The following is a 25,916-nucleotide window of genomic DNA, read 5'->3' as shown; positions in this document are numbered from 1 at the left end:
TCTAAAGCTCCATCTGTTCACCATGTTAAAGCCCTCCTGACGCGATCCAGACCCATCCACCCACAGCTCCCCACTGATCGTGCTTGTTCTGATGTTGGTTCTTCAGGAGAAATAAAAAGAGAAGCAGCTTCTAAACATGTTCCAACAGATCTTAATGTGACTGAAACTTGTCCTGCCGCACTGGTCAGCGGGCAGGTGAGTGAACCAGAGCAGCGACAGTCTGAAGGTGTCACCTCTGAGCCCATTAATCTCCGTCTCTGGCACATGTTGGACATCGAGCTGAAGCCAACGAGCCCGGCTGACTGCCCCAGACCGTTTCTCATATGTAAGGCTGGCTTGTTCCCAGACACAGAATGAAACAACGAGCAAAAAGCCAACCGGGATGTTAGACTGACATCTAAAAATAGCCCAAGACAGACTCGTCCCTGACTGGAATACATAGTGACAAGCAGGGGGCATTTACGCGCCCAGCTGTGAGCTCATAATGATAATGCCATTCATGGTGCAGTCAGCGTCTTGCCCTGAACTCTGCGTGGGCCTGACCTCACACACCGCTTCCCAACCCAAGCCCCGCCGACTCCGAGGGCCAGAGAGGGCCTATACGCTTCGTGTCTGCACGCCATGCATTTACAGCGGGCGCACGAGACAGTCTGTCACCACGCATTTATGTCTCCTGCCACAGAGAGACTGCTGTGGGTTAGCCTCTGGAGTATCTGGGTGTATCCGTCAGTATTTCAGAGCCCCGGCACACAGTGGACGGAGGGATCTGCTCTATCAGAGTAGGCCTCAGTTTTTGATCAAGACTCCATCCCATTATCCCTTTAATTACGACAAACATGGGGTAAATCTGGGAGAAAACATGCAGGTAAGTCAAGATCTTTTACGGAACAACAGAAGTTTGATAAATTAAGAAATAATACTCAAAAACACAACTTTAAAAGGAGGTTTATCTGCTTCACTTAACAAAAGCACTGAAAAACAACAGCGATTACGGTTAAAAATGTGCCAAAAAAAAAAGCCACATTGTTAATGATTCCCAGAAGGCAGCCCTGAACCAACACTCCAGCCTCTGCTGACCTAAAAGTGTTAACAATCATCATTAGCGAATGAGCCACTTGTCCTTTTCACCGCCGAGCCAAAGCTGTGAAATGTGAGAGACTGACAGCGTCCACAACTGACCGGCCGGCCTGTTCATTCAGACTCTCTGCCAGGGCACAATCACAGCCAGCGCATTGTCCCGGGATCGAACAATGCCTCCAACCAAATAAAACAAGGCTTTAGCTCCACGGGTCTGGAAAGCTGTGGCCGGAAACACACCAACAACAGCCCTCCTTCCCCTTAAAATAAACTAGTTAATGCAAAGAGCACTTTGTCATATTTCACATTGTGGGAGGGTGGGTGGGGACAGATTTGTGGGTCATTCCACGCATGCCTTCCTCCACTGCAACAAGCTTCTCCATCTAAACATGCATCTCGTTCAGGAAAGCAGTCTGAGAGCCCTCTGTCCTCTTTACTCACAATAACACACAGTTTTCTCTCTCAAATGAACCCTGAATACACACCACTGCAAAGCCTGCCTGGGTCTAGTCCCACTAGACTTTTGCACATGCAAATATGTGCAAAAATAGAGAAATACAAGTTAGGAATGAGCTACATGAGCTGAGGAGGAAGTGTCTGGGTGGGTGGTACTGCTTCCATCGCCTGGAAAGTGACCCCTGCTTAACAAACAGGTGAAAAAAGTCCAGCTCATTCCAGGGAATGAAACATATCAAAGTGTTTGACATAGAGGGGATAAGCTCAGCATACCTTTGGTAGCTCTTTGAGTTGGTTGGAATCCAGGAGAAGTTCCTCCAGGCTGCGACTGTAGCGGAATATTTCATCAGGGACCGTCTGCAAGTTGCAATGCCGCTTGTCCACCGACTCGACGTGGCGGTTGCAGCGCCACAGGGGGATACACTTCAGCATGTCCGGCCGCCGTGGGGGATTTGGTTGCCGGTGCTACTAAAATCTCCGCATTGGAGAGTGAAGCACGGGGGGTGGGGGGTCGCCGGCAGAGAGGAGTATCTTGCGGGAGTGGGCTCACTCAATGTCAAAACACTTACTGTGTTCCCACGGCGATCCTGAACAGGAGGCCGAAATCCACTTAGAGACGCTAAAATAATCCTGCCGATTTGTCAGCGATATTCCCGGTCTCAGTTCGGATGCGTTTGGTGGCTGTCAGGTCATCGAATCCGGATTAAAATCAACGTTAAAAAAACCCTCCTCACTTTCTTACGCTCACCCCTTCGCGCAGAGTAACGTTAGCTTGTTTCGCTGCTGCTGCCGCCACCATCCCGCAACCATCCCGAAGCTCCGCCGAGGCTAGCTGAAAATCATGCAGCCGACAACCGATGCAGAGACGCTGCTGTAACAATCGCAGTCATGAGCGGTGACTGAAAACAACCAGTAGACTCACTGGGTTGTAAATGAACAGCTATGATTTAAAAACAAACAAAAAAAACCGCTTCCACCTTACATGGAGACAGTCAACGGAGATTAACCCGTGTGTGGTAGCGTAATGATGTCCTCGTCCTCATCGGTTGTGTTGTTAGCAAGCTAGTTCCAGTTAGCCACCAACGGCTAATAGGTGACTGAACGTCTTTGTGCTAAGCTGCCGTTAGCTTACGCTGGTGTAATAAAAGCTAAAAAAGCGGTCAATTATTTGTGGAAACAACATCCCAGATTACGTTTAAAAAAACAACCAGAGAGAGTTCTTTAGGTCCCGCGTAGGTAAAATGCCAGTAGAGACAGCAGGAGCTTCGGCAACAGCCGTGCTTACCTCCCCCGTTGAGCCGAGACAGGCCGGTTTGGCGCGTGGGGGGCTGGGCTCGGCTCGAGCTGGAGCACCGCCGCTTTGCGCCGCTGTAGCAGAGGCCACAAGTTACTTTATAACTCCATCTAGCGGCCTCTTATCAACACTTTCCAAACATCACGCACAGTAATATGTTCTAAATGTCATAATTTCAGGGAGATTATGACTGAAAGCAGCTTCACGTCCTTGACCAAAGTGACCAAAGGGAAGATTTCCCTCATTTATCTACATTTAATGTCTCTGGAAACTGCTTAAATATGTTGGAATCATCCATCTAAGAATGAAGAACGAAGCCAGATTCAACATTTTTGGTTGATATCTTGAATTCTGGTATATTCTTATTTGAAATGGCAATTAATTACTAATAGATATTGTGGATTTTCCTCTTTAGGATCTATATTAAGGACCATTTATTGAACATGTTTTATGTAAATAGGAGATATTCTCTCATTTAATATGTACTAAATTGTCTTATGGTCTCTTAGAGAAAGTTTAATGAAATCTACTTTCTTTACAGCACATGAAAAAGGAGGGAAAATACTTTTTAATTTCAATAAATGACTGCTTTATCACGTTTTTGTGCCTTCCCAAACAAAATTAGAAGAATATTGACTAAAACACTAAAATCCAGGTGCTTTGTATCACATTATGTTGTCCAAACACAACACAGTGCTTGTAGATTGTGTGTAAAAGGTATTAATTATTCAAAAAGCATTCATTAAACATTCAGGGCAGGCTTTCTGTGGACAAACAATAACCTTTTATTGTAGAAAGAATAAGTGTTTACACGTCCCGGCGATTTCATAACAGAAAATAAAGGAGCTAAAGCAGGAAAACCTAAAACTAAACCTTTTACGAGAATGGATTACAAAAGAATTCAAACTTGCACCAAAAGGGAGTTTTCACAGATCACAAAGCAAAAAAAACCAAACAAATATTTCAATGAAAAAAAAAGAAAAAAGGAGCTTTTAACATTAATATCAACAGCAATTAAAAAAAAAAACAACCAAAGAAAAGAAAAAAACATAATTACAAGTTTCAGAGGCTGCGTGTTTAGCTGCAGTGACTATGGCTGAAATGAGTCTGGGGCGACAGGTACGGATACAGGTGCTGGTGAACGTTTCAGGCGCTCTACGCAGAGAGGTCACTGCTGTTAAAACGGTCTTGGTCGTACACTTCGGCTACGACTTTGCGCCCGCCGAACCAGCGATCGTTGAGGGCCTGGATCGCTTTGTTCATCTCCGACGCCATGGAAAACTCTACAAAGATCTTGACGATGATGTCCGCATCGTCCTCCTCGCCTTGCTTTTCCTGGTATATGATGACTCTGTTGACCGTGCCAAACTTGCCGCACTCCTCCGTCACCTCGCCCTCCAGGTCGTCGTCGATGTCTTCCGGCCCGACCATGTTTCGGAGCACCATGACCGTGGACTGGAAGGGAGCACAACAAGAATTCAGTGTGTAGAAGAGATTTTAATGGGAAGAGGGCTAAAAACGAGCTTCCATCAACACAATCACGGTCACCTCTGATTTTCTGAGCAGCTTCTGCATCACCATATGTCTGGCACTGCTGCCTGAGATGCTCATGTGCTCCTGGTCACTCAGCATCTCCTGCCCTGTGCCATCCTGAAGCAGCTCTTCTTTCTCCTCTTTTTTCTCTTGTTGGCTGGAGCCGCCAGCTTGGTTAGACAGGACTGGTGGGGATGCGAGAACCGGGTTCACTAGACCAACTTGGGGAATCACTGGTATGGGAGGACGCACTGGGGTCACACCTTTTTTCAGGGAGGTCAAACACGGAGTCAGTGATACTGTGCAGACACTCAGGAGAGAGAGAGCGATACAGAGAACATTCACCATGACTATTATCTGTGCAACACCAGGACAAAATGGCTGTCAAGCCTACTAAAATATTAACAGAAGAAGAAATCACCATAGCAGCTGTGCTAAAATAACCCAAAATATTCCTGTAATTGTGGTTAATTCATGTAAATCCACCTTATTCCCTCAAAGATGTCAAGCTGCAACACTATTAAATCAATTCTAAACCACCTCATCCATTCGGAGCTTAAAATCTATATATAACGGGATAAATTCACGCCTAATCCTCCCTCTCAGGCGGGAAAGTTTACACCCAATCCTGATTTTCTGTCAGACTTAAATAATAACCCCAGAAATCTATAAATCATTACAATGGTCCAGAAGTTGTGAAGTTTTGCAAACATCCATTTCAATTCTGGTATATTTAGTCAGTCCTGCAACCAACACAGAAAAGTATAATAAACATAATTATTTGGGTGATACTTCGGGCTGTAGCGACACACTAATCTCACGATACGATATGCAGCATTCAGCCAACGACTCGATTTTATACGATTTAATACACATCATTTTCTGAAATATTTTAAAGGGACAGTGTGATTTGTCACTGATTGGACTGTTGGTCCGACCTTTGAACCGGAAGGAAAACACCGCCAGACAGAAACAAACAAACATGTCTTCAGACTCATGTTTATATTGTGAATATTACATCATCAACCTGCTTGTTTTACTTGCTAAATACCATAAACACAAATCCAAATTCTTTAATCACAAACCATCTTTTTTCATTTTTGAGAAGGAGCTCAAACAATAAATTACAACAATCCTACATTCTATAAACAGAAAAGCATCAAAACCACTGAGCTATGCCCTTTATAACATTTTTATTAACTAATTTATCACTGTTTTGTATAATATGACCCCCTCGGCATTTTTTTGTATTATGTTAATGTTCTGTTTTCACTAATTGTAACGTCTGACTTTTAAATAAAGTTTGTTAAAAATTTTATTTTTTAATTGATACGGCTAAAATAATAATAATAATAAAAATAAAAAATAACAAAAAATAATAATAAAAAATAACAACAAAAATAACAAATAATAATAATAATAAAAAATAACAACAAAAATAACAAATAATAATAATAATAAAAAATAACTAAAAATAATAATAAAAATAAAAAAATAACAAAAAAATATATAATAAAAAATAACTTAAAAAATTAATTTAAAAAAAGATTGATACTTTTTTCGGGAAGTTATATATCGATATATATCGTGGCATCGATAAAAATTGCTCAGCCCTATTCGATACTGGTATGATACCAGCCAAATGTGTAAACACACAGCAAAACCTATGGCTGTGTGTATAAACGTTTGACTGGTGCCATTCATTTATAATTAATTTATAACCTGATTCACAGCTGTTACAATAAGGGAGATTCACATAATTATCAATGACAAAACAAGCAAAAACGTCATTAAAAGTATTAGAAAGAAAGAAGCGCGACCCTGTTTTCATAAGGAAATGTAAAAAAGAAAGAGCACTCACTCATGTCTTGGTACACACCTGTGATGACACCTGGTGCCTGTGCAGCCATAACGGCCTGAGGTATTCCCATTTGCTGACCGAGAAGTTGGGGCGCAGCCAACGCTCCCAAGACTGACGCGCCAGCTACAGCCTCCTTAAGAGAGGGGGGGCCGAAGACATTAGGTAAGGGAAACACACAGAACACAGCACAAGGCAGCACAGTCAACGATCACACAGCATGGCAAAGAGTGAGCTCAACCTGGCCTCGCTTCAGGAAGAATCGAGGTCCGAGTGAGTTTAGTAAGAGGAACCGCTGACTACTTTTTACTGAGTTTAAATGTAACGGCGATGAACTATTCACCAGAACCGTGGCTGAATAATCGCTGGCTGTCCTCATTTGCCATACAGTGAAGGGGAGGAGCTTCAACTACTAGCTACTGTGCAGCAGTGAATATAATATGAAAGTAAATGGTATGTAAAGGTTCTGAAGTGTCTTAAACAGGAGATTAAGATTACTAAACTTGCACTGTCAGCTTAACTACTGGTTTTTACATAATCTCTATGAAACGGGCCTTCTCCCAGTCACATGGAAATAAATGCTACGCTCATCATCTGTGCTGGTGTCATATCTAGCTAGATCTGGGTTATATTTACCTGGAAGGCCATTAAATCCCTTTGGAAGGGATTCATACTTGCCTGGGCCGTTATCTTAGCGGTGGCTGCCGCTGCAGCCACAGCTGCAGCAGGCGGCAGCCCACCGGGGGTCGTGGGGGTCAGTAAGGGCATGGGCGGAGTCACTGCTTTGCCAACCCGTAGGTACTGACCCCCCAGGTCAAAGAGGTTCATAGAAGACACAGCATCCAGGGCTGACTGAGGCTTTTCATACTCTGTAGGGTAACAACAGCATCAGTTAGTAGTAGAGCACTGGCAACACAAGAGCAAGAGCGAACGAGAGCCACCAAGCTCACCGATGAAGCCAAAGCCTCTGTGTCGCCCTGAGGTGGGGTCTCTGGCTAATGTGCAAGACTTGATCCTTCCGAAAGCCTCAAACACACTCTTGATGTCATCATCTGACAGGTCAGGGTGGACAGATGCTACGTAGATCCGGTTATAGGCGCGCGCCTCCTCTGCAAGCTGGTCAATGATGGGTTGCGCCTGACCGATGTTACTTGGCCGCCCAACCTATCGCACAGATCACACCAGCAGGGCTACTGAATGAGGGATTCATGGTAGTAACAGAACGCGCCGTCCCAGAGCTCGACACACCTGCCGCGTTAACTTCAGTCAAAGCCACGCGCCTCCTGTCGCCACGCTGTCCTCTGATCAGTTATCTCGTGTTATTTCTGCATTCTTTAAAGAGCTAAGGGGTGTTTTGAGATACGAAAACACCCCCTGGTATAAAAATACCACACCAAATACAAAGATGTATCGCAGACTTTAAATTAAAAATGATTGTGAGGAGCGACAGCATTATGCCGTGGGAAATATTGACGGTATTACGAGCTTTTAAGAAAACCGAACTAAGATTATCAAGCAGGATCTCTTAGGATGTTTTATTTTACCATTAACAGCTGACTGTTGCTAAATCTGAGCTCTCACGAGGATCTACAGCTTAATGTTTCAAGTGCTAACCCGAGGACAACTTTATCTCTTACAAAACAAAAAAACCTGAGCTTCCCGTGTGATCTAAGTATCTAAAAAAACTGGGATCTGTACTACAGATGGGGCGGCCAAGTAACACCAACCAGACGCAGCCCATCATCAGCAAACTGAGAGTATAGAGCGGCGTCATGCGCCGCTGGGCATCCCACTGGAAACAGTCACTTAAACAAGCCTTCATGACATCATGGAAGTGTAACACTCAAACACACAAACCACACACGCACAAAACACAAACCTGTTGGCAGAAGCAAACAAGAAAACAGGGAGAGACGTCAGCATCACAAGAACACAACTAAAACCCCAAATAAGGCTTTAAAATAACAGCTTTTAGCCCATTGCATCTGTTCCTAAAGCTATGCCAGATAAGCACATTTCCAAACAACTGACCTTGATGTTTCGTCCCCCCAACATGACTGAGTTCATCTGCTCCAGAGCCAGCTGAGCCGCCTCTGGCACGTCATATTCCACAAAGGCAAACCCCTGCACAGTGTCATATAATTAAAGAATAACAGAGCGTCTGCAGACTGCAAAAAGCCGGGCGCCGCCTTCACACCGATCCTAAATCCTGCAAGTGACACTGACCTTGTGTTTCATTGTGACCGAATCCCAGGACATGTCAATGCTCTTGATGGGGCCGAAGGGGGCAAAGGCCTGTCTGATGGTGTCCTCACCAAGCTCATAGTAAATGGAGCCCACATACACCCGACACATGATGGCTAATGCACGCTGCCGCTGAGCTGCCACCTGCCAGTCGGGGAAAAACACAGATTAAGCATTAGAGAGTAAAAGAAAGGAAGGTTAACACACACACGCACACACAAATATAATAAGAATGCATTTTCTACTGTGCTTGCTTTCCCCAAAAACTGTTACAAGGCCAATTCCAAGTTTGGAGGTTTGGAGAGGTAAATGGGGTAATAATGGGGTACTTTAATCAATGGATGTAACTCTGAAAGAAACACTAACAAGTGTATTTGTTCTAAAACACTGATGTCACCAGAGGTAATTACAAGGTAATTACATGGCCTCTATTCTGTTACTATTGAACAGACATATGGAGGAAAACACACTGAAGTGATTGACATGCACAGCCCTCACAAATATTTGGCTTCAGTAACTGACCTGTAATCCAGGGATGCAAGTAAGGTAACAAAAGTAAGCGTGGAGTTCAAACGAAATCCATACAAAGTCTTGATGAAAGCATTCAAACTTTCTTCTCAAGTCTAAGGTGAGGGATGGGTTTAAAATCACTGAAAGTTGCTTTACCGACTCCTTCAGTCAGCCTGCTTATCTTAAATTTCACTGAATAACCAACAAGAGTTGCAGTTTCCTGATCTATAACATGGAGAGGATGTCTTGCTCATTCACAGAAAAAAAAGGTCTTAAATCTGAGATGGCCAAAAAGATCCCTGTCACAGAAGGCCTCTCATTTTAGTCCATCAGGGGATTGCTATCCCTCTTTTCTCCCATGCCAACAGGTGTTTTTTAAACAAGCAAATGCATATTTTTCAAAGAGACTTGACTTTTCTCCATGTGTAAACCCTTTATAATGTCCATGAAAAGCCTGTTTGCAGCTAGCTATCTTCTTAAAAAGCTCCTAAAGCGAATAATCCGATTGCAACTCAAGAAAGCAAATGAGTGGCTCCACAACTAACAACAGTTTTTCACCTCAAGGATTGCAGACATGGTTGCAAGTGCGCTCGCTGCAGAAAGCCATGTTTTCTCATAAAATATGCATTCTTTTAGGTTAGATAAAAAGGCAGGGGCCGTTGCCAACGCAACCAATAAAAGAAGGGTAACAGTCCTTTTCCACTGGGAATGCGCACAGGAAAAAAAAATTTAATGATCTATTGACCGATTGTAAAGGTGAGAGAGGATCTCCAAAGCCCATTGTCACTGCTGCCATCTGAAAGACAGTAAAGATGAAAAAAGTGCTGAAAAGTAGGTTAGATATCCCTTAGCTTTGCTTTTTCAAAAAGGTAATTGCTTTGCTAGATAGATGAAAGCGGTTAGGCTAGCACGATATTCAGACCCTCCCTCTAAACAGCATACATTCTGAGGTTTTACCTCCCCTCACTAAATTACAAATCACCAAACAGCAATTGACATAAGCAAGTCCCCTTTAAAAGTGCAAAGCATTCAACATGATAACCAAAGCCTTCAAGATGATCTTCTCCATCTGAAAAAAAGCAGAGGCATGTGGTCTACACATGTGTTCTTTTTAACATCATGTGGGAGAAAAAGGGAGCAAGACTTCCATGAGAACTAACCCAAAACCGACTTCTGATAACAGAGATGCCAGTTACTAATGCACGGACAAGCTAAGATATTCTTTCTAGAATCAAGACTCACAGATGACCTGCCGCATTATTCGTTTGGTGAACTGACTAAAGTTTTACACATCTCACCTGCAGGTTGGTGAGTTGTTGCTGCTGATGGGCAATGGTCTGCTTCACCAACACACTCTTAATGCTTTGTTCCATGGCATACTTCTTTGCCTGTGGAAGAAAATATCTAAATCAATCTTGGAAAACACACTTTTATCATCACTTTTACGGATATTATATCAGCATCTGTATATTCCGTGCAGAAGATAAGTATCACACAAGCATTTTAAGGAAAAACATGTTTATTTGACCTCTCTGGACTAGTGTTTATTAGCAGGCACAGGAATCGGTGTTTGTGACCAAAGTGTAAGAAATAAGCTGATGGAAATGGGATTTTCATTAAGAAAAGTCAACCTAAACAGATTGTCTAAAAAGAAGCAGTCATGGACTTTATATGATTGGATTTAAGTGATGTTTATTGATTAATAACCAATCTGCGGTGGACAATGAGATGATGCTGGAACTTTTGTTTGGTGCAGGTCCAAAGAGGTTATAATTTCTGTCAGCTTCAACCAAATGTTTTAGCACTGTAAGCAGAAGTTATTGTAACAATTATGCAAAATAAAACTGTTAGTTTTAGCATATAAACCGCCGCTGGTAATTGTGCATTTAACCAAAAGCTTAATGAGTCATACCCTCTGAAGTGCCTCCTGTTGCTCTGGGGTGAGAGGCGGTAGGCCAAGCTTGGAGCCTGTGCCCTGTCCATTCTCCATCGTCAGAGCTTCACCTCCCTGCAATACAGAAAGACCAATATTAACAAAAATGGATAACCAATAATCTGGAGCATATGCCAGTCAATGTTCATCCATATTTACATTCTCCCAGAAGGAAAATTCCTGTATTACAATGAGACATCACACCACAGTTTACTATCAATAATGCTAATACAGGACATACCCCCCGGCTTTAAAGCAGGTGGGACCGGATGAACTCCTTACCTACGCAACACTCTAATCGCTGGGTCCACCAGACTGAGGCAGGAAAGCCCCCAAGGGGAAGAGCACTGATGGGGAAGCTTTAACAATTCAACAAATTCTAGGGAAAATAAAAAATGCCTTCAGACTAATAATGAATAAAACAGGCAGCTAGCATCAATTTACAGTGAAAGTCAAACATAGCCAGCCTGTCTTTCTTGGATTTTGGTCAACTCATCTAACCGCGATGCGCACAAATCCGAAATTTTCATCCTCAACACTCGTTAGCTAATCAATGCAACAATAACGCGCTCAGGCTAACCCATAGCAATAAAAAAGCTAAGCTACGATATAATAGCAAATAACTACACCTTAGCTTTTTGCTGCATCTCTATTACATGTATTGTATGATCGTAAAGAAAGCGCAAGATCATTAGCAATCCCTTGTTTCAATTCATTCTACAATAACGTTGCCTTTCTTGCTAGCAATGAGCTAGCAGATGTTAGCTCGTGTTCGGAATTCATTACTATGGCGCGTGAAGCGAGTTGTATTCTCTTCAGGCAATTTACAATATAGTAAGTGTAGTAAAATGTTCCATACATTTATTTGTTTACTTACACAACGAACACTAATGCTAAAAACACTGCTAATGTGTACTTTTATCGAGGATTGTATTTACCGCAGTCTCCGTAACCGCCATGAAGCACACCGAAAAGGCCCGCACGCTGCAACGTTCGCGAGACTTCGCCACTATCAATGGAAAGTATCGCGATAGGTCATATCCTCGCGGTAACTATAGCTTTTAGCAGCGCTACAGACGGTCACGTCTTTCATTTTAGCTTTAAATTTTCTTATTTCCTCTTTTTAATAAAGGACCGTGTGTTTATCAACATTTTTGTGGCCATCAGAGATAACTGCAATTATTTTATTATTGGTTCTTAATTATTTTAATACATAGGTCGTTTTCTCAGACAAAGATATATATATATATATATACATATACATATACATATACCTATGGTTAATATATACATTTTACATTAAATGATCCTAATGGATAATGAAATACGATCTGCTAAAAATAATAGTTATAATATGTGGTGATGCGCCGACGGGGTACAATGGGGTGAAAACAATGACATAGCTTGTGACCTGTTGGACAATTTATGTGTTTGACCATTATGGATCAGCCTGAAATGTCACCAAATGTGTGGCATGGACCAGTTTATAGGAGATTAATTCTAGATGTCGATCTGTTGTTCTCTTGTTCAGCCTGTTACCTAAACATTTTCCACAAAGACTGAGTGATCCTCTTGTGGTAGCTAAAGAAAGAAAAAATAAATAAAAATGTGCTTTAAAGTGAATGTAAACCAACATTAAGTGTGGCTTAGTTTGACCATTTGAACGGTCAGATATTTACCTCAGCCGTATGATCATACATTAATTTGATAGTCTGGCGTAACCTACTCTGGGGTTTCCTCATTTGCTTGACAACTTGATACAGAGTTTCTTCATCGTCTTGTATTCCTTTGCCACAAACCAAAGAAAGTTCCCCTCAGACAACCTTATGAGGTGAAAATGAGCCCCACAACCTCTGCTTTTACATGGTCATTTCATGCCATTGTTTCATAGTTGATCTTTATTCTTGCTAATATGTGATATTATCCAAAACCTCTCTATTTTAACTAAGACACAAGACAGCTTGGATAAATTAACCCGACAAGACAGCTCTGTTTGCTCACTACATGTTTTTATTTTTAAGATGGACTGAGTCATGTGAACTATTCCTCCTTAAACTGTGGTCACATTATTGATTTTCTCTTATAAGGGCTTGGCTAATTGTGCCCATTTTACCCCATTCTCATGCTGTAGCTACTTAGCCAAAAGCAATTAAGAGAATATTTCACCCAGCCTGGAATGTTACTCAAGGTGTTGCGAGTTATCTGTTATGCTGCTTATGAAATATTGGTTTATTGCATCTTACAAGCTGGATCAATTGTGTACTTTCAGAAATAAATGAAGAAATAATTTCCATCAGCATCCCCTGGCGATGCTGCAAGCAAATCCAATCTTTTTACCACAAAGTGCTAAATTCTTGTCAGGTTTTTTCTCAATAAGCAGTCGGCATTTGATTCACTGCTTAAAAACTTTTTATCCGACTGTTTCCAAAGGAGATACATCCATCAAAATCACAATAATCCATATCACTAATTGATTTCTTTCATGTGAACATTAGAAAATACCTTTTACACGGTGTAGTTTGTGAGTAAGGACCAGAAAGGTATCCATAAATAATCCTGTTCCTATAAATAAAGCAGGTCACATAATTTCAGACATAACCAACATGTCACATCTTGTTTATTGTATTTTAATTGCAGATGCTACAATATTTAACAAAAGTTTAAGTAGAACACATCCAAAGGCAAGTTTCATTCAACAGAGGGAGGAAATAAAAGAAATTATCTGACATAAAACAAGACTGATATGCATGTCATTTCAAAATGCTTGCACAGTCTAAACATTCGTCTTCTTGGTCAGTTCCCCTCTGGAACCAAGCTGTGACTCACAAAGGCAAAATGCAAACTTTTGAATGGTTGCGGGTTATTAAGACATGCAGCATACTAGATCAAATGAGAGCGACGCTTGCATTGCGTTGCTTCAAGTAAACCCTCCGATTGCCACAAACAAATATGTACACCACAATCCAACTATCTAAGGGAGTTGATGGCTCCTGCCTTCAGAGACACAATGTTAAGTAGGTTTGACATAGAGTATAGTAAGTACTGTAAGCGATGACTGTACAGCAGCATAACTGTTATGAAACTGCAACCTCGTGGACCCAGAATGCAAAAGAAACGGAGCAGAGCGAAATGAGTCGAACAAACAAAAGTATGTTTGCTGAAGACTGATCCGACAGTCATCTGTTGTTGGGGTTTTTGTATCCACCGATTAGCTTTTGTCAAGGAAAAATCTACCCAAATCTGGCCTTTTACTTCCCCATATCTGGCAGAGCTCTACAGCACATCCTATTTTTGTGTTTGTGTGGGCTGCAGTGCCATCACTTTTCAAAGTTCACGTTGCTATTGTCTGAAATAAAAACTCAGCAGATGAGATTCTGGTGAATTTGACGCATTCAAAGCAACATACTCCAGTCCGCTATCAGGGATTACGCTTTAGTATCTAAAATCCACGGAAATCTTAATGGAAAAAGATGCATAACTCCACTGATTAGCAACTACAGAACAGGGTAGATTTTACCTTTTAAAGATTTCTAAATATTCACAAAACAGATTTAATACAAAAGTAAAGCAGTAGTATTTTCTAACAATATGGTGATTTCTTTTCTAAATGTTTATATCTTATATACCCAAGACTTTCCCCACAATCATGTGGGTCTGTGCTTTTAAATCAGATTTATTTATACACATACTGCAGCTCTTCCCATATGAATAACGACTGCAGCAGAGGCCATAATTATCTGATCCAAATGTCCAACAGACAGAAGCTGCAGCTGCTAACAGAGCTGCGGTTCATCAGGAGTCGAGTTCATTTTCACATTCACACAGGCCTACTTCCAAATAAAGAGACAGGAGCCGGTTTTAAAGAACATCAAACTGAGGTCAGCCTGCATGGGTTCAATTCCAAATTGCAAAGTTGGGAACGATGCTGTTTAATGAGGAGCTTCTGATCCAAAGTAAACTGCCATTATCAGGCACTTTGCAAGTCTTTGGCTTTCAGAATGCTTTCACAGGGAAAACCCTTAAGAGCACTGCAGGCTAAAAGAGAGGCATCAGCTCAGTGCTCATCACTGCATTTCCACGTGGCGTGTTGCGTTGTGTGAGAAGTAGCCTTGCTCTGCGTGTCGGAGACAGAGAGGGGAAAAAGAAAGGGAGACTTGTGCAATGCAATCGTTCACAGTTACAAAGAGAAATAAATAAGTCATCTGAATGAGTATCAACAGTGCATGTGGGACGGAACATTGAATTCCTAAAAAAGGAGATCGACTGAAGGCTTGTAAGGAAGAGAGGTTTTAGCAAATCATCGTTTACGATTCAGTGTAAATACTTAAAAGCGGCGATTGGAGTGCAAGAGATAAAATGTCTGTCCATGAAATGTCCTTCGGGAATAATAGCTGCTGCATCTGTAAGTAAAACATATCTGTTCTCAAGAGTGGCATTATGGAAAACCTAAGTTGTAAAGATATATTAAGGCATGATAGCCCTCTCAGGCAGGGACGGTTGTCGATCTTCCTCTGCTCTGTGGGGTTGTTGGACTCAGCCATGTTACGGACCTCCAACCAGAAGAGCCTTCGGTTTCTCTCTCACTGCGCTGGCGTTTTTTCCTCCATCACACGGGGATAATTCACTGACTGTCAAGGCTCAGCATCTGTCTGTAATCGTCCCATTTAGTCTGCCCAGCCGGGTCCCTGCTCCTTGCAGCTGTGTTACCCTGCCTGTGTGGTCGATGCCCCAGGCCCCTCTGTTCAGGCCAGCCGCTGGAGTGACCCCTCCTCACTGCGCGCTCCCACTGGCGAGCGTTCGCACCCGGTGTCGGCTGATGGCGTCCTCCAGGAAACCCGCCACCTTTTCACTGTCCTCCTGCAGAGCAAAAGAGACGCAATTGAAACCTATTTTGAAGAGCAAATAAATAAGAAACAGTGATTAGATTCCAGGAAAGACTGTTCCAAGTACCTCATTAATGAAGGCGTAGTGAACGAGTTCACTGGCAAGGTCTTTGGGGGAGTCCGCTGAAAGTTTCATTAAAAAAAACCTTTCAGTGAGAAAAATCTGTGATGAAAATTACTTTGAAGGTTTTAATATTTTCTGTGACTTGTTAAAAAGACCAAAAACAACAGAGGAATTCCAACATTAAAACTGTAAACCTCCCTCATCAGGACATTAAAGTCCTCTAAGATCCCCAGAGACCAATCTGACTGAATCTGTGGGGAACAGCCACATATAACTGCTAACTCCCTGCTACCAAACACTCAGATGCTCAGATCAGCATCAGGAGGCCCTACTCAACATCAGGCAAGTGGTCATAATGTTATGGCTGATTGTGTAAATGTTAGCAAATATTTTTTATGCATTTTCTAACCTATTGTGGGAAATATTTAGAAGAAAAAAAGATAATAATCTCACTTTTAGATATAATAAACAGCTGTTGTCTACTTACTTGGGAGGATGTCGCAGCTGAGCTGCCTGTGAAGCTTGTCATCCATCTTCAGAAACAAAGAGAGCTGGGGGGGGGTGCAATGATAAAATAACATTTAAATCACGCTGCTAAAGACCACAGAAGCTTCAACACTGTAGCCAATAAACTTTAAAGGGGAACTCCGGTATTTTTAAACCTTATTTCTGGCATGAAATACGTTTATCTACTCACAGAGAACAGTTTGGTGAAATTCGGCGTCCTTCTGAAGATATTTAGATAACTGGAGATCCATATAACGGAGTGAACGGGGCTTAGAGGATGCAGCCTCTAAATAAGGCATTGTCTGTCTTTATTTCACCAATACTTTAAGAAGAATGAATGAATGAACGTGTGCTATAGCTCTGTTAGCTCATAGCTGCTGTTATGTGGCTACTTGCAGCTATAGGAGAGCTAACGGAGGGATTTCTACACAGGCACTCTACTGGGACCACTTCATCCTCTCACCATCGTTTTAGAACATATTACCCAAGCTGTCGCCATTTGTTTGGCGAAAGATGTGACGCCAATCCAAACGGTGGCTTCGTGCAGCTTGTTAAGAAGCTAAACCCACGACTGAATATTTTACTTTATAAAGTTATCGCACTAAAACTTCCCTGTTCTATCTTCTTCATTTTTTCAGTTTATTCACTCCGGTAAGAACGTCCATCTTACTCAAAGTCTTCGTTCATGTTGTCAAAATCTGATAAATATCCTGCCATGTTGCACAAAACTATCAGCAGCAAACTCTGTGTGAAGTTAGCCGACTGTCACAGAGCACGGAGTGAATAAACTGTGCTGCAGGGGGGCGTGTGGATGAAGTGGTCCCAGTAGAGTGCCTGTGTAGAAATCCCTCCGTTAGCTCTCCTTTAGCTGCAAGTAGCCACATAACAGCAGCTATGAGCTAACAGAGCTATAGCACACGTTCCTTCATTCATTCTCCTTAAAGTATTGGTGAAATAAAGACAGATAATGCCTTATTTAGAGGCTGCATCCTCTAAGCCCCGTTCTCTCCGTTATATGGATCTCCAGTTATCTAAATATCTTCAGAAGGACGCCGACTTTCACCAAACTGTTCTCAGTGAGTAGATGAACGTATTTCATACCAGAAATAAGGTCTAAAAACACCGGAGTTCCCCTTTAAAGTGCCTGAAGTACAGCGTGACTCACATGAGTTTTGGTCCCTTCTTCGTTTGACTCCAGATTACAGTGCATCTGAACAACCTGCAAAGCAAACACACTTTGTCACAGACGTGCATAAAAAGGAGTCCAGAGCAAAGTTCTGTTTGAGTGTTTTGGGTGATAACAGAAGGAGGCAGTCATTTAGATCACAGACAGGCAGGTCCTGCAAACTGAAACAGGTTTATCTCTGGCGATACACGTCTGAGAAAATGATGCTAAATGGTGCATATGGCTTGTGGAGAGCAGCTCAAATTACCACAGTTTCCATCCTGGACATAGCTGCAGGAATCAGACCGCACACACAGCACATTTGACCCCCTGCAGCATCACTTAAGCACAGCTTTATTACTGGCAGCTATGCAGGCAGAGACACTCTAACCTTTCTCGTCTCTGTCTCCTGGGGTTCAGGAGTCGGCGTCTTCACAGTCTCAACCTGCTCCTGAGACAAGGACAGAGCTCGAGGGACGGGGTGAGGACGGGACGAGGCAAAGTTCATCAGCGGGTAAATGCCATTCCTGAGGAGAGGAAAGGACGTCAGGCTGAAATCCCCACCTGACTCCTGACACAAAACAAGTTATCGAGCGCCACTTACTTGACATCCTCCAGAAACTTGTCGAGTTCCAAAGGGGAAACGTGGGAATACCTACAGGACAGAGCCAGAGAAACGTGAGTTAGCACAGCCTGCCGTGTTCTGTTTACAGCTGGCTAAAAATAAAAAGGGACTTTGTGGTTTTACTTGAGCTGAACTCCCTGTCTGTCCTCGTGTTTAATCTCTGCCATGACAGCGTTGGGGTCGAACGACTTGGTTTTCTCCTCCACGCAGTTCTCTGGGAGCAAGTCTGTGGATGAAACACAACGTCAGCATCAACAAAGTGATGTCAGATCTGCACGGATTGGAGAAAGGAGAAACAAAGACGTGGTTTATCTGGAATGATAGAACATTTGGTCGATCTGCTCTGTCCCGGCAGGCGTCAGAAGAGGCAGAAGTGTTGGCAGCTCGGGACGTGAAGGTGAGAAACTCACACTGGTTGTTGATGAGGCAGTGGGCGGCGAGCAGTTTCAGGGAGTGGACTTCGAACAAGACGCGGTGGAACAGAAGATCGTGAGCTGTGGGACGGAATTTGGCATCGTGACGCAAGCAAGACTGCGTGAACTCCTGCAGGGAGCAGAGGGACATTCATCTCAGCGCCACAGTACAGTACAACCCAGCTCAGTGTGACTCAGTGGGCCTGAGCTCAAAGCTGACACTCTAAAACTGGACAAACTCCCAGAGCGTGTTCTGCGATAATCCCAGAAGCAGCACAGTGTGTGTGGGCGAGTGTTAACAGAGTACTACAGCATGCTGTATATTTAGGACATGAAGTGAGACTCACTCTCATCAGAGGGTCTTCCAGAGATTGACCTGCGTTGACTATGGCCTCCTTGGACACGGCGGTATCTCCATTGGCCTGGATCTCCAGCACTGCCATCTGCAGGTACAAATGAGACGTGAACCCCAGCATAACCAGATCCAGACAGAAGGAAATCTGTTCCTCTCACCTCCAGAGCGCAGATGCCAAATGAGAAAATGTCTATGGCGTAATCATCTTCGCCAGCTGGAGATAAAAGATGAGGAAAGATGAGGAAAGAGGGTAAAATAAAGAAAGCTTTGCTTGCTCTAAAAGAAAAGTGTTATTAGGTTAATCTGTCACAGCTCTTTAACTGGACCTGCTGGTCCACTAAATATCCAAAACATTGAAATTAGCCTCATCTTTTACCCTCTTGAGCAGTTAAGAGGTCACAATTTTCCACCAGCCATCTGACAAAAGACTATTTCAGCTGCTTTTGGCACTCAGCTCCACGAAATGAGGTTTTACGACTCGAGTTGTTTACTGAAACGATGGAAGACAACTTGTGTTTTTCTCAGAGGAACAAAAATAGGATGTTATTCATGAGGATATAAAACGGTGAAACGGCACCACTGTGTGGGATTATTTACTGTGAGTTACGAGTAAAACTAAAATCTGAACGACTAAACCTTGAATGTCCTGCAGGGCACATTTTTCAGTGATGATACTGTATTTTAATGTTAAAAAGCCACCTGTGCCACTTGGTAAAGGGATGCAATCTTAAAATTGAGTATATTTTACGCCATTACTTGTTCAAACTTATCAAATCATCCATTTTTAGATGCATTTTAATGTTAAAAAGCCACCTGTGCCACTTGGTATAGGGATGCAATCTTAAAATTGAGTATATTTTATGCCATTACTTGTTCAAACTTCTCAAATCATCCATTTTTAGATGTATTTTAATGTTAAAAAGCCACCTGTGCCACTTGGTATAGGGATGCTATCTTAAAAATGAGCATATTTTATGCCAATACTTGTTCAAACTTATCAAATCATCCATTTTTAGATGTATTTTAATGTTAAAAAGCCACCTGTGTCACTTGGTATAGGGATGCAATCTTAAAATTGAGTATATTTTATGCCATTACTTGTTCAAACTTATCAAATCATCCATTTTTAGATGTATATTAATGTTAAAAAGCCACCTGTGCCACTTGGTAAAGGGATGCAATCTTAAAATTGAGCATATTTTATGCCATTACTTGTTCAAACTTATCAAATCATCCATTTTTAGATGTATTTTAATGTTAAAAAGCCACCTGTGCCACTTGGTATAGGGATGCAATCTTAAAATTGAGTATATTTTATGCCATTACTTGTTCAAACTTATCAAATCATCCATTTTTAGATGTATTTTAATGTTAAAAAGCCACCTGTGCCACTTGGTATTGGGATGCAATCTTAAAATTGAGTATATTTTATGCCATTACTTGTTCAAACTTCTCAAATCATCCATTTTTAGATGTATTTTAATGTTAAAAAGCCACCTGTGCCACTTGGTATAGGGATGCAATCTTAAAATTGAGTATATTTTATGCCATTACTTGTTCAAATTTATCAAATCATCCATTTTTAGATGTATTTTAATGTTAAAAAGCCACCTTTGCCACTTGGTATAGGGATGCAATCTTAAAATTGAGTATATTTTATGCCATTACTTGTTCAAACTTATCAAATCATCCATTTTTAGATGTATTTTAATGTTAAAAAGCCACCTGTGCCACTTGGTAAAGGGATGCAATCTTAAAATTGAGCATATTTTATGCCATTACTTGTTCAAACTTATCAAATCATCCATTTTTAGATGTATTTTAATGTTAAAAAGCCACCTGTGCCACTTGGTATAGGGATGCAATCTTAAAATTGAGTATATTTTATGCCATTACTTGTTCAAACTTATCAAATCATCCATTTTTAGATGTATTTTAATGTTAAAAAGCCACCTGTGCCACTTGGTATTGGGATGCAATCTTAAAATTGAGTATATTTTATGCCATTACTTGTTCAAACTTCTCAAATCATCCATTTTTAGATGTATTTTAATGTTAAAAAGCCACCTGTGCCACTTGGTATAGGGATGCAATCTTAAAATTGAGTATATTTTATGCCATTACTTGTTCAAACTTATCAAATCATCCATTTTTAGATGTATTTTAATGTTAAAACGCCACCTGTGCCACTTGGTATAGGGATGCAATCTTAAAATTCAGCATATTTTATGCCATTACTTGTTCAAACTTATCAAATCATCCATTTTTAGATGCATTTTAATGTTAAAAAGCCACCTTTGCCACTTGGTATAGGGATGCAATCTTAAAATTGAGCATATTTTATGCCATTACTTGTTCAAACTTATCAAATCATCCATTTTTAGATGCATTTTTGGTTTTTCCATCACTCAGAATCCCCCAAACTTGCTTCCAAACTATCTCCACCCACAGCAAACCAACTTCATTGTTGTTTGCACACATTTTCTGGTTATTTTCTTTATCGTTCTTATTTTAATGCCCAAAACAAGAACAATGGTTGTAAGCCAATCCCATCATAGTGGAGGCGCGTCTCTCATCTTTCAGTCTCGTGATTCTAAGCTCAACAGTCAGAACAACTTTGGCATTTGTAGAAAAAACTAAAAAGCTCAGCAATAACATATCTTCTGAGTGCGAATTACTGCTTTTTTGATCTTTTAATAGCTAAGAATAATCATTAAAACCCATGCTACAGATGGAAAATGGCTGCTGGACTGAACAGTTCAGGAACTGATTCAAGCTTTTCTAAATGAAGACACTCACCTCCATATTCCGGAGCAAAAAAATGGAGATTCCTCTGCTCATCGCGGTGTTGTCGGCTTTTACCGTGGACGCTGGCTTCTGGGAACACTGGTCAGAGACGACAGACGTTAGATGAAACACACAAACGGATACGAGCAACGTGTAATCTACGGCGTGACATACGCCTTACCGTTCACAAAGAGCCGATGCCACACTGTGGGAACAAAAGCAAACACAACACAGATGCTTATTCTCCTTCGTTACAACGCATAATAACAGGTAGCTTCAGCTATCCACTATGAGAGGTAACAGAGCAACAGAAACTAGCTGCAGTATCAGAAAACGCCCTGCTGGGAGCAGACCTGAGCCGATCTTGATGAGGCCGTTGTGCTGGATGAAGATGGTATCACACGTCAGGTTGCCGTGGATTATGGGTGGGTCACAGGAGTGCAGATAACTGCCAGGAAACAGAGAAGCATCTTGTTAATATTGTGGCTGGAATGAGAGGAATCTGTCAGGTCAACCTCCCATGAAGGAGAATGAATCAGTACCTGAGCGCAGAGAGAATCTGGGTGCACCACCTCTTCCAGGCCTAAAATGAAATAAAGAAAACAGATGTTTGCTTCAGAGAAAAGAAGAAGAATGGATCCCACCTACAGTAAACCTTGTTATCCAGATGATGTATTTTAACACCAAACAAAGGACACAGCAGCTGCAGAAGCATGCAGCCAGACAGGGAGAAATGAATCACTAATGTCTGGGCAGACTGAGCCACAAGGGTGTTACATAACCTTCTATCTTGTTGGAGTTATGGATCTGAGTGGCGGCAGGACTGCAGGACTCTGTGCCGCCGCCACACAGACGGAACAAGGCACAGTATGTGGCCAGAGCTAAAATACTGACTTTCACATTCATTGTCTTGTGGTTCTTCTTCGTCTTCTTCAGGAATTGCTTGAGGCTGCCTGATGACATGTATTCAGTGATGAATATAACCTGTGAGCCGGAAATAAAAGAAGCCGTCAGATCACCGGTGCATATATGAAAAAAAACCAATGCGAACAGAATAAAAACCGCACCCTGGCCTGGCTCTCCTTCATGTCCAGCCAGTACTTGTGGAACTTGACAATGTTGGGGTGTTCGACCTGCATCAGGTTCTCAAACATCTCCTTAATCTTCTCCTGGAAAACATACACAAGAGACACATTCCCACAAGACATCATGGAGGGCCTTCGAGCCACAGGCATCGATCAATAAAGCTGATGAGGCAGTTATGCTAAGACTTTGCTCATTTGTCACAGTGATCAGCAGGGATATCAATTATTTTCCTGGGGCTGTTTCACTCAATTTTAATCAGAGTTTGTACATAAAAGACGAATAGCTTCTGGGTCTGACAAGTAAAGCCAGTATTAAAGTGCACCTCACCTGCATTCTGCCTTACGACCAGAAGGGGGCGACCTTTGTGGTCACCATGTCTGTTCTATGGAGTAAATGAAGCAACTGCTCCTCACTCATTCATTCTGTCTTTCAATTGATGCTCTTTTGTAATTTATGATCCCAGCTGGTGCAAATAAGCTTTGGGACATGACAGTATACTCGTTGATAATAGTATATTTGGAGCACCCGACCTGATTTAAAGCTCTCTGTGATGCTCTAACACCAAGATAAGTGTTGATATATCTCAGCCAGGCACCGGGAAGCCTAAGAAACCTTTAATGAAATCATGTGTTGAAAAGCAGAAGCAGAAGTAAGACTCTGCACATGCATCTGAGTAAACAGGCTTCTTTGTTCTCACAGCTGTATGACCCTCTCTCCACTAACAACAATGGTCTCCAGCCTAATTAATTCCAGCTTCTTTTCTTACTTTTGCCTCTTGGTACCGACGACGTCAGAACATTTGCCCAAAAAAAAACCCTCCTAACAGGACAGGGCTGCTTTGTAATGTTCCTCAGCAAACCAGATTATCTTCAGTCTGCTTCAGTATACATGCATACTATAAACCTGCATAAGAACTATACCTGCAACAGGAGCCACTACAGGGGCAGCAGCTGTCTGTGTAATAGTAATGCTCCTCTTTTGTTGTTAGCTCTGCTAAAAGATGCTAACTAGGGACAAAGCTGCACATTTACAATGGCATACATAGAAACTGTTGCAATTTTACATGTAACTAAATGAAAATGAAATAAAATCAAAACTCCAGCCAAAAAGGTAGTCCACAAACTAAAATATTAACACCTTTGGCACATTTGGCCGTTATAAAGAGACCAAACTGCCACTGAAACTGTGATATAATCGCAGTAAAGGTAAAAAAGTGTCACAATACCTCCTGTGCTTTGAAGACCTTCTTGTCAGAGAAGAGCACCTCGTTCCACACCACCTCCACCCCCTCTTCTGTGTCCATGGCCAAAGAGGCGCTCTCCACACCTGGGACATTACCTTGGCTGACCTGCAGGGGGCAGACGGAAACAGATGTAGCATTTAGCTTAATGCTAGCCAACATGCTAGTGCTAATTGTCCCGACTTTAATACAACTTCAAACCTGCGTTTACAGATTTTGTGTCGCTTGATGCAGTAGAAACTAACTTCAAACACAACAACCAAGCTTATAGTTAAACATTTGGCCTGTTGACAGCATAATATCAGAATAAACAGCAGGGTTTGTGCTGCCTTTTAAGTGGTTCTTGAGTCAATCTTCAATGGTTTGTTGTTCTAGTTCTTTTAATAAGAATACATACAAAAAATGGTCTTAAAATGACTACAACATTAATCACAATTATGTCAAGTATAATTATACAATTCAGAGTAACACTTATCATAACAAGCCTATTTATACATGACAGCTAGCATGGAGTCAGATTAGCACTCAGCTGAAGTCGTGTTTAGGGCTTTATAATAAATAAAAGTCCAATATTCATTCTTCTTTCGCCTTTGTTTGGTCTTCACCTTCTTAAGAGTCAGTAACTCTTCTATTTTCACCAGCTAGACACTAAGTAGAAGACTGCAGACTTGAATAACTGATTTATCTGTACACAATAACAAACTTATTCTTGGTCTGTTTCCACCCCTTTTCCTGGCCTTCATCACTAAAAAATGTAGAGGAAGTTATTGTCTTTGCCCGCACGACTTCCTGTGTTCTTGTTAATCATCCCTTAAGCCTGTACTAAATTTATGGAAGATGGTGATTAAATATGCTGCTGAATCAGTTGCAGAACTGACTGCAGAGCTGCTTTTATTAAACTAATTAAAATAAGTTGTTCTGCTCTGCTTTGTCCAGTGATGACTGAGTGTGACCACCTCTCATGTATGTTGTTGTCATACTGCAAGTACATTATGTGTAAATCATTTGGTGCATTGTTGCTTAGCTGCTGTCTGGCACTCTTATCAAAGACACTTTAAATCTTTAAATAAAGAGTTAATTCTTGCCAAAATTGGTCAATTGTCACATCAGATGTCAGCGTTACTATGAATGTCTAAAGTAAAACAAAAGAGCAAAGTTAGGAACTGTTAAGAGATCTTATACTGTAGCTACAAACAGTGCAGAGGAAGGTGGAAAATTCCATTCAGGAACTAAAATGCATCAGTTAACATAATAAAATGACTTGTGACGGTATGAGTGAGACACCAAGAGGAAATGCCACACACTCCCACAACTCATGTCCAGTACAAGCATAAGCTAACAAATGAGGGGACTGGGCCTAAAGGTTCTGTAAACAGCATTTAATATTCAATGAGGCTGGATTTAAATGACTGGCACTCAACCCTGCTGTGGCTGTAATATCCGCTAAAAGCCTGGTGCAATGCATCAGCAGATTACGACTCTGGCAGCACCATTGATAAAAAGTTGGATGTGGGTTGATTAAAAAAACAAAACAAAACAAAACAGTAGTGTCTGCAGTATAATATCAGCTTCAGTGTTCCATCCATTTATGCCTGAGAAGGCGTCGTAGCGGACTGATGGGAGATATCAAAAGCCAGGAGCCAGCTATAACATGATGAACGATAAAGAGGGGCGAGGGGATGAGCAGCAGCTTTGGTAAAGAGGGAAGAGACGGATTAGCGGGACACTGCCGCAGAGGTAGAAATGAGGGGATTGTGGTTGAGGGATTTAGAGAGATGAGACACAAACCACAAGACGAAGGAGGTGGCGCCAAAGGACATCCATTTTTAGATGTATTTTAATGTTAAAAAGCCACCTGTGTCACTTGGTATAGGGATGCAATCTTA

At 41.7% G+C, this 25,916-nt stretch overlaps 3 protein-coding genes across 23 annotated transcripts in view; all 3 read right to left on the bottom strand.

Moving 5' to 3' along the window:
* The window catches only part of scrib (scribble planar cell polarity protein), a 61,562-nt gene extending 58,710 nt beyond the window's left edge, over positions 1-2,852 (bottom strand). For all 14 annotated transcript variants that reach the window (XM_072378593.1, XM_072378597.1, XM_072378600.1 and 11 more), the window contains exon 1: positions 1,807-2,852. In XM_072378593.1, coding sequence (XP_072234694.1) covers positions 1,807-1,965 — 159 coding nt within the window. In that variant the 5' untranslated portion in view covers positions 1,966-2,852. The remainder of the gene's footprint in view (positions 1-1,806) is intronic.
* A 736-nt stretch (positions 2,853-3,588) lies between these two features.
* LOC140284916 (poly(U)-binding-splicing factor PUF60-like) lies at positions 3,589-11,912 on the bottom strand. 8 transcript variants are annotated; one of them, XM_072378939.1, is made up of 12 exons: positions 11,844-11,912; positions 11,188-11,284; positions 10,885-10,980; positions 10,271-10,360; positions 9,718-9,768; positions 8,445-8,606; positions 8,250-8,342; positions 7,169-7,382; positions 6,855-7,087; positions 6,222-6,354; positions 4,376-4,623; positions 3,589-4,282 (listed from the first exon to the last, which is right to left on the bottom strand). In XM_072378939.1, exons 3-12 carry the CDS (start codon positions 10,960-10,962, stop codon positions 3,983-3,985), a joined length of 1,602 nt encoding a protein of 533 aa, XP_072235040.1. In that variant the 5' UTR covers positions 10,963-10,980; positions 11,188-11,284; positions 11,844-11,912; the 3' UTR covers positions 3,589-3,982. The 8 variants fall into 8 exon arrangements, with proteins under 8 accessions (XP_072235040.1, XP_072235038.1, XP_072235039.1 ...); XM_072378937.1 differs by lacking the exon at positions 11,188-11,284 and having other exon boundaries at positions 11,844-11,906; XM_072378938.1 differs by lacking the exon at positions 11,188-11,284 and having other exon boundaries at positions 6,240-6,354; positions 11,844-11,906.
* Positions 11,913-13,504: 1,592 nt separating this feature from the next.
* The window catches only part of nrbp2b (nuclear receptor binding protein 2b), a 65,261-nt gene continuing 52,849 nt past the window's right edge, over positions 13,505-25,916 (bottom strand). The window contains exons 2-18 of the mRNA XM_072378106.1: positions 24,016-24,138; positions 22,772-22,873; positions 22,599-22,688; positions 22,247-22,287; positions 22,058-22,152; positions 21,886-21,909; positions 21,717-21,803; positions 19,076-19,131; positions 18,910-19,005; positions 18,560-18,692; positions 18,273-18,375; positions 18,129-18,179; positions 17,916-18,051; positions 17,525-17,578; positions 16,340-16,403; positions 15,856-15,911; positions 13,505-15,762 (exon numbers count right to left, since the gene is read on the bottom strand). Of these exons, the coding sequence (XP_072234207.1) occupies positions 15,676-15,762; positions 15,856-15,911; positions 16,340-16,403; positions 17,525-17,578; positions 17,916-18,051; positions 18,129-18,179; positions 18,273-18,375; positions 18,560-18,692; positions 18,910-19,005; positions 19,076-19,131; positions 21,717-21,803; positions 21,886-21,909; positions 22,058-22,152; positions 22,247-22,287; positions 22,599-22,688; positions 22,772-22,873; positions 24,016-24,138 (1,398 nt within the window). The 3' untranslated portion in view covers positions 13,505-15,675. The remainder of the gene's footprint in view (positions 15,763-15,855; positions 15,912-16,339; positions 16,404-17,524; positions 17,579-17,915; positions 18,052-18,128; positions 18,180-18,272; positions 18,376-18,559; positions 18,693-18,909; positions 19,006-19,075; positions 19,132-21,716; positions 21,804-21,885; positions 21,910-22,057; positions 22,153-22,246; positions 22,288-22,598; positions 22,689-22,771; positions 22,874-24,015; positions 24,139-25,916) is intronic.

Source organism: Leuresthes tenuis, unplaced genomic scaffold (assembly GCF_036924035.1).
Source record: "Leuresthes tenuis unplaced genomic scaffold, fLeuTen1.0.hap1 SCAF_24, whole genome shotgun sequence".
Taxonomy (NCBI): Eukaryota; Metazoa; Chordata; class Actinopteri; order Atheriniformes; family Atherinopsidae; genus Leuresthes; species Leuresthes tenuis.
The sequence above is the reverse complement of the archived record's forward strand: the minus strand, read 5'-3'. Positions and strand labels throughout refer to the sequence as shown.